This window comes from Gavialis gangeticus, unplaced genomic scaffold (genome assembly GCF_001723915.1).
Source record: "Gavialis gangeticus isolate Ggan-Ray unplaced genomic scaffold, GavGan_comp1, whole genome shotgun sequence".
Classification (NCBI taxonomy): Eukaryota; Metazoa; Chordata; order Crocodylia; family Gavialidae; genus Gavialis; species Gavialis gangeticus.
Genome location: NW_017729004.1, coordinates 55825803 through 55840710, shown reverse-complemented (window position 1 = coordinate 55840710; position 14908 = coordinate 55825803). Strand labels below are relative to the sequence as shown.

The 14908-nt window shown below is 36.4% G+C and overlaps 1 protein-coding gene across 1 annotated transcript in view; it reads left to right on the top strand.

The window, feature by feature from the left end:
- The first annotated feature begins 284 nt into the window (after window positions 1-284).
- HEPACAM2 (HEPACAM family member 2) overlaps window positions 285-14908 on the top strand; it is a 33292-nt gene continuing 18668 nt past the window's right edge. Inside the window, exons 1-4 of the mRNA XM_019507974.1 lie at window positions 285-363; window positions 4709-5059; window positions 6556-6840; window positions 12228-12524. Of these exons, the coding sequence (XP_019363519.1) occupies window positions 285-363; window positions 4709-5059; window positions 6556-6840; window positions 12228-12524 (1012 nt within the window). The remainder of the gene's footprint in view (window positions 364-4708; window positions 5060-6555; window positions 6841-12227; window positions 12525-14908) is intronic.

The window sequence follows — 14908 nt, the reverse complement described above, 5'->3', positions numbered from 1 at the left end:
GATGCAGTGCAATTCATACCCTGTACCCTGTTTATCACACTTTGGACCACATTTGCTAGGAATAAACTAGGGAAAGATTATGATAAAGTCACAGGCAATGAAGATGTTGAGTACTAATCTAACAGGTGTTCCCACTCCCTGTGTCCTTTGTATACGCATATTCAAATCACACAAGGCTAGCGGCAGGATAGGGTCTGTTAACTCACTGCTGATTTCCCTAGCAAATAAGCCAGCAGCTGCTGGACCAAGCACTGGCTTAGCCCAGAGAAGAAGGTGTTATTTGTATGGGACACGATGCTTTCATGGAGCCCTTTAGCAACTCATTTTGTGAGTTACAGTGCAAAATATATTTTCTGCTTTTAGGTAAGAGAGGTGATGTAGTATTATGCCTGTTTGTTTTCACCGGGAACAAGTGATTTATTGATATGTAGACAAGGTTCTTTGGATATGTATATTTTTAAATGTTAAAGATTTTTTTTTAATTGTTGCATCATTTTAAAAAAAAGGTCAGCCTACATGAGTTTAACCTAGTAGTATGCTTTTTCAGTAGGAAAGCAGAAAGTTTGTCAGCTATTGTACAATACTTATTATATATGATTTTTTAAGTAAAACATCATCATTGAATGTGTTATATGTTTGTAATGTTTAGCCTGACAGTTGTTGTTGTTTATCCAAAACTATCTTCTGAAAGTGAATTTAGTTTGTTTGACAGTATAGTATTATCTTTCAGTTTCCCAAAATAATGTTTGGTTGTAAAGATGCAAAAGTAATAAGGTACTATTTAAACAAGTTGTTTTGGTATACAATCTTGATAAGGGTATCCTTAAAGAAAAATATAATTTTCGTGCCCAGGTTACTTGAGGAAAATAATTTACAAAAAAACCAAATGGTTCAAGGAAATAATCTCATTTTGGCACTGCTACAATTACTGGGTGAAAGGACAAGTTTAATCTGGCTAGGCTTTTTTTAATGATCACTATCATTATGATTTTATATTTTGAAAAGAAGAAGAACACAGATTTTATAAAAGTTTAAGTTTTGAACTAACTCCTACCACAGACTCTGACCTGGTCATTTAATAGAGCAGAGACTGCTTTCCTGCTCATAATACGTTCTTCTTGGTACGCAGGGTACTTAGGTGCCACTATTATAAGCATACATTTGTCATCCATGTATTTGACAGAAAAGATGCCCCAGGTACTTTTCTAGAAAGCTGCTGCAATGTTAGATACAATTCTTTTTTTACCTCTCTAATGTTATTTCTAAAACTTTTTAGAATCAAGGTTTGTTTTATTTAGTTATTTATGTAAGGAATCTGTAACATTGTAAATGTATCTTTCTATAACATAAATTTAAGTGATATTGGCTTTACATTTCTTTCCTCTGCTTGAAGAACTTAATTTACTGTAAATTATTTTACTAAATTTGGAGTTCAGTCCTTTGTGAAGGGGAATTTTATCTGATATTTGCAGTTTTACATCAGTAGAGCTTGCAATTCCCAAAAAAAATACATTAATAAGGATTTTTAGTAACACTGAATATTTTCAATTAATTAAAAAAAACAAATACTTCTTGTCTGCTATATGTGTATAACATTTTTGTTGAAGTTTTCACTAAAGCCCTATAGTAAGTCTAATGTTATTTCTGTATTTGGTTTCAAAATCATTATATTTAAATGCTAAGATATACATGAAGAAGTCATGCCAACATACACTTTCAGATACAGACCTTTATAAACTTTTTCATGTGTGAATTGCTTTCTATTACTGTAACACTCTAATTTTGTGATCAAAGGCGTGGTCCAAATCCCACTAAAGTCAATAAAAGTCTTTCCATTACCTTCAATGTGCTTTTGTCAGATGTACATATAAAGCAAACATCTACAGAAATGTTGTTCCATTAAGGATAGCAAAACTTGGGCCTCTGGACAAAGTAGATAAGCAATATGTCTGAACTCTAGGACTTATAAAAACTATGGTGCTTTCCCCCTTGTGTAGGCATTTACATCTGTGAAAAAAGTAGTGTCAAATATCACCATTCTGATTTTTGCCCACCTTTGTACAGGATGCTAAACAGTTGAGAATAGAATCCTATTTTTTCTAGGATAATAAAAAGGATGTGTGCTTTAAACTTCAGGGAGTAATGAAACCTCACTAAGCAGGTTTCAGTTTATTCAGTAAACACAAAATATGATGTCATAGTTTTTATTTAAACTAAAGCGGCAGACTTTGTTTAATATAAATAGTAGCTCTGTTGTGCTTGCTAATACTCAGAAGAGTGATATGGAAGCAAAACATAGATCACTTTGAGTTCCAGATGGAGGTCACTTTGGTAAAACCCAGAAAGTTTATAGTCAATATAGAAAAACTAGCTTACTAGAGTCTATGTAGCTGGCAAGAAATTTAGCAAGTTATACATAGACGTATGTTTAGATTTTGATTATTCTTAATTACTGCATGAGATAACATGATGTGAAAAAGGGAATTTCCTGAACAATTGTCTTTAAAATTGATTTAATTATATATTCTGAGAGGTTCATGTAAGTATCTTGACATCTATATACTTAATGGGGTGAAACTAAATTAAACCTAGTGGTCTCTAGTTTTATTTTTCATTTTGAAAAATGGTTGATTAAGTTAGGCTTGCAAGTGCATGTTTAGGTATGTATAAAACAAGTAGCCTGATTTTTTTAAATGCTGAATACTAAGCATTCCTATCAACTCTTATGGGATATATAGGACACTCAGCATTTTGGAACTCAGGCAACTTAATGTAAATGTGAATTTAGAAGCCTAATTTTAGGCATCCTTTTCATTTTATTAAAATTTGACCAAGTTTACATTGGTAGGGACTGTAACTCCTATCCTAGATGTACCTGAAGTAACATGTGTATATATGAAAGTTTCAGAAAATAACAGCAGCTGCAAAAGAAAACCACTTTGTGTGTAATGATCATTTACTGGGCCACATTGCTTCCCTACATAGTCATAAAGAATGGGCGTCTGATGCTGCCATCATCAGTGTTCCCTGCTGCTATAAATTTTCCCCATTATGTCACAGACATATAGCATGGGTTACTGTTTAGCTGTTATATTCTGAAACACCTCACACTTTATGTATTTCATCAATAAAATATCCTACTGGGTTACTGCCACTATTATTGTGAACAGTAGTATATTATCCTGTGATTCACTTATTGTTGACATGGATAAAATGTTAGGGACTCAAGTCCAGTTGGCTTTTAACAGAATTTAAGTTCCTGGGTTACTCATACGCTTCTGAAAACTTTCCAGGATAGTGTTAACCAAAACATCAGACAAAATTGGTCTTGAAACCATATTTCACATGATATTTGCTTGCTGGCAATATTATTAAGAATTAAGTGAAGGTCTACTCCATTAACTTGAGTTCATCGTAGCATTTAATTGCTTTTTCAATATAAGTGATTCTGTTAGAAGTTTAAATGTTTGGACTTGCCTTCATCAAAACTCTGATGAAGACTTTTATTCAGGCACCCAAAGTCAACCAACATTACTCTTAAAAAATTAATTTTAAAAAAAAACTCCCTTATCTAAAAACAACTTCTCCAATACTCACTTCCCTATGCCCATAGAGATGTTCCCACACATTGATTAAACCTGATCATATCATCAGAGCACGATCTGAGAAAACAGGGAAGTTTGCATTGAGCCTGTTAAAGCCCCACCCCAACAGACTACTGCCCTGCAGCTCATTGTCCTGAAGGGGGAAATAATGTTACTTCCTTTATCTCTCCTGTTCTGTGCTCAACTGGCTCTAAATGTTCCCAGACAGTAATATTTAGATCCATTTTTCTCCACAAATTACTATGGACATGTTAGATATGGCTTTTAACCTCTCAATTTATCTTTGTTTCATTGGTGGTGGTCCTGGTGTGACAAAACCAAGTGTTTTTTCTTTGCTCTACATTAAAGAAACTTTGTGGCTTAGTTGTGTTAGTGGTCTCTGCACTGATGCTCCTTTTCTAGGCATTAATTCATCCCTTACATATTACTTTTAACTATGGTCATACCTTTGAAGTTCAAGCTTGCCCTTTTTCCTATTTTCTGCCAGATACCCATTGGAAAAAATATTTATAGCAGATGCTATTTTTTATAGATGCTACCATGCTGATATACCTTATTATTAGTCTCTGAAAGCTAGAGAAGCTCATATATTAGCTGAGATAATAACAAAGGATGATGGGTTATATTGTCCGGTCCTTACCTATTCGTTTTCAGATTTTCACCATGGTGGGGAGGGTGTTGTTTTTGAGACTAAGCTTGTTGTAAAAGGAATTTGATGTTAGTAGTATTAGCTGGACTTTTTCGAAATACCTCCATCCTTATGTATTTCATGAAATAATTTGTTTAGGAATTGTTATTTTACTTACTCTACAGAGCACCAAGATTAAACAGCAACAACACAATCTTCCAATGCCTCTTTTGATTCTTGCTAAACTTCTGAAAAACATTCTACCCCAGGAATAGACATATACTTAGTTTCAGGAAAAATGAAGTAGTTTTCAAATAAAACTTGGTACAACTCCAGTAAAATCACTAGCTGTCTTTCCATGGGAGCAGGGTCAGCACTATTAGAAAGAAGTTTAATTATGGCAATAATTTCTCCATGAGAATTTCCATTTAGAATGTGCTGTTTCCAGTTTTACCTACTTTCTGCTTGTATGCAGGTATTTGTTCTGCACTGAAGTTGACAGTACCCTCACATACTATCCAGGGCATTGAGGGGAAGCCACTCAATCTTGCTGTTGACTACAATTTCAACATCACAGCTTCAGAAATCCAAATAATATGGCTGTTCGAAGGACCTCCAACTACGCTTAAATATTTACTTAGCTCTGTAAATCAGTCAGTAGTTCCAGATTTGGAATATCAGCAAAAGTTTACCCTCATACCACCAAATGCATCTTTGATGATCAATCCTCTACATATTAGCGATGAAGGCAATTACATTGTGAAAGTCAATGTTCGCGGAAATGAGACAATAGCAGCCAGTCAAAAAATTCAAGTAGCTGTTGATGGTAAGTAAATAAAATACTGTTTTCCCCCCATGTTGCAAACAAAACTGCAAAATTAGTGAAGAACTATTCACCTGGAATCCCCTACAGGTTTATATAATTCAATCTGACTGTGCATGGACAAATCAACTGACAGAGAAGTCATGTTATGTTATTTTCTAGAACTGTAGGGGTTAAGCATGACAACAGTTTATTACTAAACAAACTTAAAGTACTGATTGTTACCTTATTCATCTTAAGTAAATCTAACTGGGTTTGTATAGATACCGTATCACTAATGTGAAATTGGATGAACCACAGTGATCTTAGGAAGTGATCTGTTTTCATACAGCTTGATTCTGCCACCCTTATTTGCCTTGAGGCTGCAATAACTTTAACATAATACTTTTTTCTTCTCGTTGGGACCCCCTCTTTGAGGTGAATTTTAGAGGCAGATGTCTATTCAGGATTCTATACTGCAAAGGAGCTAGAGATTAGGTCCGTATAACCTGAAAGCCATCTTTGAAGACAAACCTTGAAGAGCAAAATATGGCTCTAAGTGTAGGGCCTTGTGTGAGCTAGGCTTCCTTTCTCCTACCTATCAATAGGTACAAAAAGATATGGGTCTATTCTCCTTATAGTGCTAGTACTAGTAGCTACTAGTTTTAGTAGCTTCCATTAATGTCAGTGAAAGTTATTTATATATATGGAAAAAACATGTGTATATCTGATTATTCCTTTTTTCCCCAAGAGAAAATAACACAAACCTGTCTTGATCTGACTGGAGGTGATGAACAGTCCCAGAATGAGGGGTGGGAGTAAGTAAAAGAGCACTAAAGAGGGCACCTCTTGCAAGGGTCTCTTCACCAACTGGTCAGTAAGATGGTCATGGGAGATTGGCTCTTCATCTCCTCTTCATTAATTTAGATTTTGATCTGGGTATCTGGAATCTGGCTTTTTGTGATTGCCAAAGGGCCAGCTTCCAGACTAAAAAGGGAACCCGGTAAACCCTTTTATTTACAGGAGAGGGGGAGATCTGAAGTCTTTGCATACCATAATCCCCCTTGTGGTACCTTCTGTTCCTGTCATAGTGTAAAGGGGGAAGCATTCACGAGCGTGAGTTGAATCCTATTGGTAGGCTGAGGATGGGCTATCCCAAGTTATGGGTGACAAGGTGGGAGCCCTCTTAAATGTCTAAGCTTAATAAAGTTGTGACTTGTTGCTTAAAACCATCCCTGTGACTGCTATTACTTGCATGTCCTAATCAAAAACATATTTGCCCTCCAATCTTTATGTCATATTCTCAGTTAATATAAATCTTCCTAGCTCTATTACCATGACTGAAAATATGTCTGCTGGCACCAGGTGATGTTTTGAACTTTTAAGAATGTAAAAACTGAAGTGTAAACACTTTCTAAAAAAAGGTAAATGTCATTTCTATCACCTGGGCAGTAAAGGAGATCTACTGATATTCTAAATGGCAACTCTTGTTTATAACCCTTCATGTCTCTATCTTACAGTTCCTGTCACAGAGCCAATTGTACATACCCAACCTTCTTCAGGGGCAGTGGAGTATGTGGGGAACATTACACTAACATGTACTGTGAGAAAAGGGACAAGGGTAGCTTACCAGTGGATGAAAAATGGGAAACCTATCCATGCCAGCCCTAGTTACACCTTTTCCTCAAACAATGACACACTTTTGATTGTTCCCGTTGTGAAAGAAGACATTGGAAATTACAGTTGTTTGGCAACCAACCCTGTCAGTGTGATGGAAAGTGAGATAATTACACCAATTATATATTGTGAGTATATTAAATATTCATGAATACTTTTGTCTAACTGAGCTTTCTAGAGAGACAACTGCTAACTGCAGAATAGGAAGAAAGCACTTAATTTGTGTTTATATGATGGTTTCTCAAAGCAGACTAGACTAATAAGCCAGCTGCACTGCTCCATAATAATTTAATAAAGAACATAGTAAACTTTATGGAGCTGTTAAAGATTAGCTTCAGCTGAAGAATTCAGGTCTGAATTTCAAACACCTCATAATGAAAAGGCCATCAAACTTGGGCAGGGTGGGTACCAGTAGAATAATTGTGCAGTACATGAGGAACTGGATAAAAGGGAGGAATCAATGAGTAGTGCTAAAAAGAGAAATATAAGGCTGGAAGGAATTAATTAAAGGAATTTCTCCAGGATAGGTCTCAGGACTGATCTTGCTTATTATTTGTATTAGTCACCTTAGCACAAGAAGTGGATATGTTCTTAAGAAACTGGCCAAGAATACCAAGTTAGGAGGTATCATCAACATGAAGGAGGATCAGGATGCTGTACAGAAATAACTGAATAACCTTGCAGACTGGAGCAATACAAATGGCATGAAATTCACCACTACAAGATGTAAGGTTATGCAGTTAGGGCATAAGATGTAAGGTTATGCAGTTAGGACATAATACCAAGAATTTCTGCTATAAGATACTTACCAGTTTGAAAAGACTGAGGAGGAAGGACCTAGGTGTGCTACTTGATTACCTGATGGCTGTGAACCACCAGTGTGTTGCAGCCATGAAAAAGGTAAATGCAATCCTAGGATAAAGGCCTAGATTAGAATATGAAAAAAATGATGACGATGTTAAGCAGATTATGCAGTTCATTGGATAATGGCAAAGCCTTAACTGATAAAGGACACTGATATGAAAGCAGTAATCTGCTTAAAATAAACCGAACAATTTGTCTAAATTGCCTCCAAGTCAGTACATTTATTCACAGATGAAAAATGCTTTATTGATTTTTGAGGTGTTGGAGGTGAGGATTTTCATTATCACCATACCAGTGTCACAAAGATTCCCCCCAAAAGCTAATATTACTCTATATTAGTAGTTCCCAACCGTTTTTTTATGTGTCTCGCTGCTGGGAGCAGAGTGTAGTGACAGCGGCAGCCCAGGGGCGTGGGAGCTCCCGGCAGGTGGCACAGCTCATCTTTTCTGTGCAGCACCACTGGCATTGCCCCTGCGACCCTAATTTGGGTCGCAACCTGGGGTTGGGAACCACTGCTCTGGATATTGGATTAGATGACTTCCTGAGGCCCCCTTTGCTCCTAGTTTTCTGTGATTCTGTATACATTGCATTTTCTTTATGCCATATCTGATTTTCTAATCCAGTATTTTTAATGATGTGCAGAGGTGAATTATATGTCCATCCTTCAGTGTCAGCCACCCTACTGAGCTAAGAGCCAGTTCTGCCCAGTGAAGAGTATATTAATAGCGAACATGGATAAAGGGACTTTTAGCTGGCCTTTTTAAAATGAGAGTTATAAAAATAATATGTAGGAGCTGAGGGGAAAGTTGTGTTTCCACCCACAACAAGCAGAGGACCTATAATAGCTCTAAAGTGAAAGGACCAGTTCTAGCAGTTTATTAATTTTCTATGGTGAGGAAGTAACCAACTGACTAAGGAAACAGGTTTTCAAAGGCAGTATGTGCACTGCTGCACTTGTATATCCTTGATTTGGATATTTTTTTTAGGAACAAAAAGGTTTAGATCAAGGGCCACACATGCATGAATTCATTGTCCATGCTGCTTTTCTAGCCTTAATAAGAAATGAATATGGAAGATGAACAGAAAGATGACAAAATAAAATGTTACAGCAAAGTTGAAACCCACAATAACCTGACAACCTTCTTGCAGTATAGTAACATGGGATACGTATCTCATATGTTGCTTCCATTCTGATTTATATATCAGTCCTTGACAAATTCTGATAGATGACAACTGTATTTAGTTTCAGCATCTACACAGTAACCTCCAAAGAATATATTGGCATTGGTAACCACAATGAGAAGGAAGTAGCCTTTATATCCAGCTCCTATATTATTCATGTAAACAAGTGGATTATTCTATGGATATCTTTTCAAATTCAGGCGGCATTTCTCTGCATGCTGGGCTGTTTCAGAATTAAGTATTGTACTGCCTCTTGCCTGATTTAAAGCTGATCAAAAATTAAAACCAATTCTTCTTGTAAAACTTTAAAATATCAAAGTTACCTTAATATCAAAATGTTTGATACTCGCTTTTTTTTTAATATTTGGGGGTTTATGTTTCTCAAAAGCATAAGGGAAAAATTAACAAACTACTTGTCAAAATGTTTTATTTACCAAAAAATTGTAATATATTTTGCCATATTTGCGTAAATCTTTAGGCAGAGGCCAAGAAAGAACAGTACTTGAAGTTCTTTCCATGTTCTTATTAGGTTTAGTAGTCTCACTACCTCCATTAAATTTTCAAGTCAGTTTAATCATACTAGCCTCTGCCACAGTTTACAGGGTTTTTTGTCTTTTAGCTACCACTTGTCAATAATAATCTAGTACAGGCTCCAGGGTCTGTACGCACCATATGCCAGTGCTGCAGGGAGTTTCTGTAAGTGATAAAAAAGGTCACTCACAGTAAATACCTACCATCTGCTCAGAAACTACATGGATAACAGTCTCATGATGATAGGAGCAATCTGAAATATTCCCACAGAGCAGTAAATTGTTACTCAGAATAGGTGATTTATTATTTTACACGTCATTTACTAAACAGGCTTTGCTGAAGCAAGAGATTCATTTCTGCCAGGAATGATACTAAAATTGAAGATAAGAATTGAGTGAACCAAGGAAGGAATTATTTTGAATCAAAAACTGCTTTCATTCAGGCAATGTTACATGTGAATATTATTCTATTTGTCTATTAATTCTAAAAATAATGCATCTCACAGTGCTTAACAAGTAAACACCTAATTCAGAAAAATCATTACAAGACAGAGAGAGAACTGATAAGTCTGCTTGCTTGGCTGCTGTAGCAGAAGCTGCTGCACTCATTGAGAGATAAACATAATGGAACACATTGGGCACATCTACACGTTGCCTTATGTCACTTACGTCACTGTGCTGCATGGCACGGTGACATAGCAGTCATGTGAGTCTACACGTGATCAGCAGCTACATTGCCATAGCAGCACACTCTTCCATTTTAGCACACTGCTATGGCAACATAGCGGGAAAATCTAACCATGTGCCACACACACAGTGCAGTACGAGCGGTTACTACGCAGTACTACTGAGATGTTCCTTTTGCAAGTACTAAAGCATGGTGATGTGTATACACACCCATTTAGTCCTAAAGAGAAGTTGCCAGTTCATCTGCATCTAAGAAACCATGTCTGGAATACAGATTAAAATAGCCTTAAATTAAATCATGAATCTGCTCCTGTTGTCACATTTGCATAGTACTACACTGCATATTAAATTCTCATGACACTGCATATCACGTTTGGATTCATACACTAGCTTGCACTGTATTGTAATGTAAACAGACTTCCTAGGAACTGAAAACGGTGGAAACAATGTAGAGATAGCAAGCTCAGAACCTGGCATAGAAGAGCTTCATTTTTTGTCCTAGTGTCACCTAATAGGTGAAGTTGGAACACCACTGATGCAGTTCAAAGTGAGTTTTTCTTATACTTCCCAAGTAAGAAACTGTTGTTGATTAAAATGGGAGAGAGAGAATCCTTCCCCTAATACTACGTATAATGGAAAGAGAGTCAAATAATCTTGTATTGTGGCATCAAGATAAGGCTGAAAGTGGGCCGTCTCAAGTCATGGTATTTCTTTCATTCTTTGGTGGGTGTACACCAATGTAATTTATTTAAATTCTTCCTCAAACAGGAAATTATAAAATGCTAGTTTTACATTGCTTATAGTTTCTTTGCCTGTGTTCCTCAGAGATAAGTCAATCTCATAAGAACACCATAAATCAAAATGTATGAGACATTTTCCTGTTAAGTGATGAAGAGGAAGTCAGAAATATGCCAAAAGTCTAGCTAATCTGACAGAAATTTCACCTTCACAAATTGCTGCTCATTTCTTGGTTATTTTTATGTTATTGCTTCCAAAGAGGCACACTAAAAATAGATATGTTGTTTGCTTATACTTGCTAATATGGACATATCAGATTATTGATTTAGCAGTCTTTTTGTTATAACATAATGTAAGAGTAATTTAGCAGTAGCTTGGTAGAATAATAATAGAGACAAGGTTCATTAGTGAAAATATGTCTGACATCTGCTTTGAATACTGCTTTGTGGCTCAGCACCTGTCACTATTTGGGTTATGAACATTAGTTTCTCATCTGAACCTTATGATATTTGATAAACAATGTGGCGATAATCTGGTTTCTGTACACTAAGAAGCTGCTCCAAGAGAGGCAAGTTTCCATTACTGCATCCTCTATTATATTTCTTATAGTTAATTGCTTATGAAGCAAGATTTTATTCTTACCTTTAAAAAACTGAGAGAAGAAATAATGGTCTCACATGATCTAGCTAAAACAGCAGTTGAAATATTTTTATCATAATCCAATACATTTGGTTTTCTTTATTCTACTGTGCAGATGTAGGACAGCACCATAAAATATTGAGCTGCTAGACTTTTTGACTAACAGATATATTGTAGCTGGACAACTCTCTTTTACCTAAGCCTTTTCTAGTAGGGCCAAACATGGGTTTGCTATTGAAGGAAATGTTGAAATCCCTGAAATGCAGTAAAAAGAGGGAAAGGTTAAAGTTTTCTTTGAAGGTCATTTATGAAAAACAAATTGTCTGAGGGTATGGAAGACACACCCTGCTATGTCTTACAAAGGGTAGGATAGTTTCATAAGTAAATATTATATAACAAGTATTACAATAAATGTTTACATAGGTATATGTCAATGCCAATTTAATGATCTTTACAAGTAAACAAATAGATTATCCCAGTAACCTCTGTATTTAAGGATAAAGGGTCAAATATACTCCATTGCAGAGAATGAAAAGAAGACATATGGTTTCAATACACCATTCTTCCTACACTGCTTCAGTTCTACCTAAGCTTCTTTTGAGAGAATAAAAAGTATGCAGGCATTTTGGCCTTATGCTGTTTCTCTGCACATGGTTGAAATTCACCTTAGCAAATCAACGTCAAGTGGTCATGTTGTGAGCTAAGACCATTACATGTCAAACTGAATGAATCTGAGCTCTTTGAAATCAAAATTATTGAACCTAATGGCAGCAATTTGAAAGGCAAAGTCTGGCTCTTAAAAAAATAAAATAAAAAATATAGGTAAACTTTTATTTTCTCCATTATAATAATTTTTCTTGTTCATATTAATACAGATGGGCCTTATGGACTTACAGTTAATTCAGATAAAGGCCTGAAAGTCGGAGAGGTGTTTACGGTTGATGTAGGAGAAGATATTCTTTTTGATTGCTCAGCAGATTCCAATCCACCAAATACTTATTCATGGATTCAAAGGGCTGATAATGCCACCTATGTTATCAAATATGGCCCCCATCTGGAAATTCCATCGGGTAAAGTGACCCAGAGGACAATAGATTATATGTGCTGTGCTTACAATAACGTGACTGGGAAACGAGATGAAACTCATTTTACAGTGATAATTACTTCTGTGGGTAAGTACATTGAATATATAAAATGCCAAATCCAAGATGAATATAGCATATAAATGTAGCGTTCACATCAGGGGAACAAATCAACTGGACTGCTAGTTAATGAATAGCTAATACACCATCCTGATACATTGAAATTCCTTCTTTTTAGAAATACTTGAGAAGCTGAAATCTTAGCATTAATCAGGTAGAAAGGATTTTGCTATTTATTTCAATATATCATGTAATGCACAAGATTACTGTATAATGCACTTGAGTCCATATCCTTTAAGGCAGTGGTTTTTAAACTATGTTCTGTGGAACCCTGGGGACCCATGATAGGTCATCAGGGGTTCTGCAAAAAGAGATTGGGGGTAATGGTAGAGCAGGCCAGGAGGCAGTGCTCTGCCATAGCTGGGTTTGGTTGCCTGACCCCTATCAGTCTTCAGGATAGGGGTAGGGAGTCCAGAGCAGAAGTGGTACAAAGGTTTCAGTGACTTTAGAAGTTTGGAAAACACTGCTTTACAGTCTTAAGAAACCTAATTCCCAGTGAAGGAGGATCTGGGCCTTTGCCCCCTGAGCAAAGACACAACATTGCTTGCCAGCACTACCTTGCAATAACCAATTAATGAAGAATTGAATTTTTTTGCCTTCTCTGAATTTTCTGTAAGAATAGAAAAAACAGTGATGGCAGAAAGAGCATTATAATTACAATGAACCCTGAACTGGGACCTCAAACTGAATATCTATGGATGGCACCCAGACTCTGTTCAAAAACACATTCTCTCTCTCTCTCTCTCTCTCTCTCTCTCTCTCTCTCTCTTTAATCATGAATTGTAAGTGCTGTAGAGGCAGAATGGCCATCAAACATTATGAACAAGATGGTGCAATTATGACTAGAATGACCAATAAAATGACCAGGAAATATGGGCTACATTAAAAAAAAAAACAAAAAAAAACCCCCTCAGCACTTTAAACTCTGTATGCTCCCATGCTGAGCCCAGCACATGCCAGCAGAGCCAGCACGTTAGTTGGACCCAGCTTGCCTGATGTCTGTATAGATCAAGTGCTTTAGTGAGGGGTTTTGGCACTTTTATGTAATAGCTAATTGAATCAACTTTAGAAAAAAGCACCAAAAAGCCCTGCTGAAGCACCTGATCTGTACAGATGCTGTAAAGCTGGGCTGAAGTAACACGCTGCTTCTTCCTGTAAAATACAGTTTTGTTTTGTTTTTAAAATCTGCAGGCCTCCTTAAAATTTGCTGTTGGAATGAGGGTATTAATTTCGTGTGTGCTGATTACCATCTTTGCAGTGCTAAAAAACTGATGGTTTCAATGGTTTCTGAAGACACCTGAGAGACAGAAAGTACACAGAAACCAGTATCAGTGATTGGAAGCTGGTTCAAATCTGTAAGACAACAGAAATTCAGTGCACATGAACTGCTTTCAAAATGGCCAAAACCAGTTTAAGTTAACCTTGATGGATGTGGTATCAGACTAACTGATTTAGGTTAAATCGGTTTATTGAACTTCTGTCTCAGATCCTCTCCAGATTCAAGTTAGTTCACAGTCCCCCAGCATCCCAGGATGCTTTGCACCTCCCCTGGAATCCCTCCCCACCCCCCTTAGGTTGGGTAGGCTAGCCTTGGCCCAAGCTGTCTGCTCCAGATGAGCAGGGAGGCAGCTTCTGGTGTGGGCCAGTGCAGACATGTTGCTGCATTTCCAGAATCAAAAGTGAATGCCTGTTCACTAGCTTATCAGTTCAGTCTACACAGCTTAACCTAACCTGTGAAGAGTGAATTGATTCAGCCTTGGGATTCTGACTGCCTGTACTTACTTAGCCACGTAGATGTAATTTTTCTTTCAGGTGGTCGTGTGCAAGTTTTTTGCAAGGTACACAGAAATTCATCTTTACTTTCAGTTTGCGACAGATTTATATCCTGTCCTACATTATGCCAAAACTAAAAAAACACAAAGAAATTCTTTCAGAAAATTTCCAGAAAAAACAGCAGGTTTTTGCTGCAATTTAACGTTTCTCTCTAATGTCTCTTTATGACTAATTAGAAAAACATATTGTATGAGTAGTTAATAATTTTTAACTAATTACTAAAGATCAATATTTTTTTCAGATAATGTGGTCAGGTTATTAACGTACAATACAATGTGAGACTGTTGCCTTTTAGAAAGTTTAACAACCCTGTTTTGCTTGTACAGGACAAAGAGCTCAGACATTTATAATTAAGATAAACAAGGGCAGCAGGTGCCTATTGTTCAGATGGATTTAATGCAATCATCACAGATGAAGGCTCCATGGTTTCAAACAGCCCACAAGGAAAATAAGTTAAAATGTTACCATAAAGGTTTAAAAATAAAAACCTTGTAATGACTTAAAAGGGAAAATGAAAACAG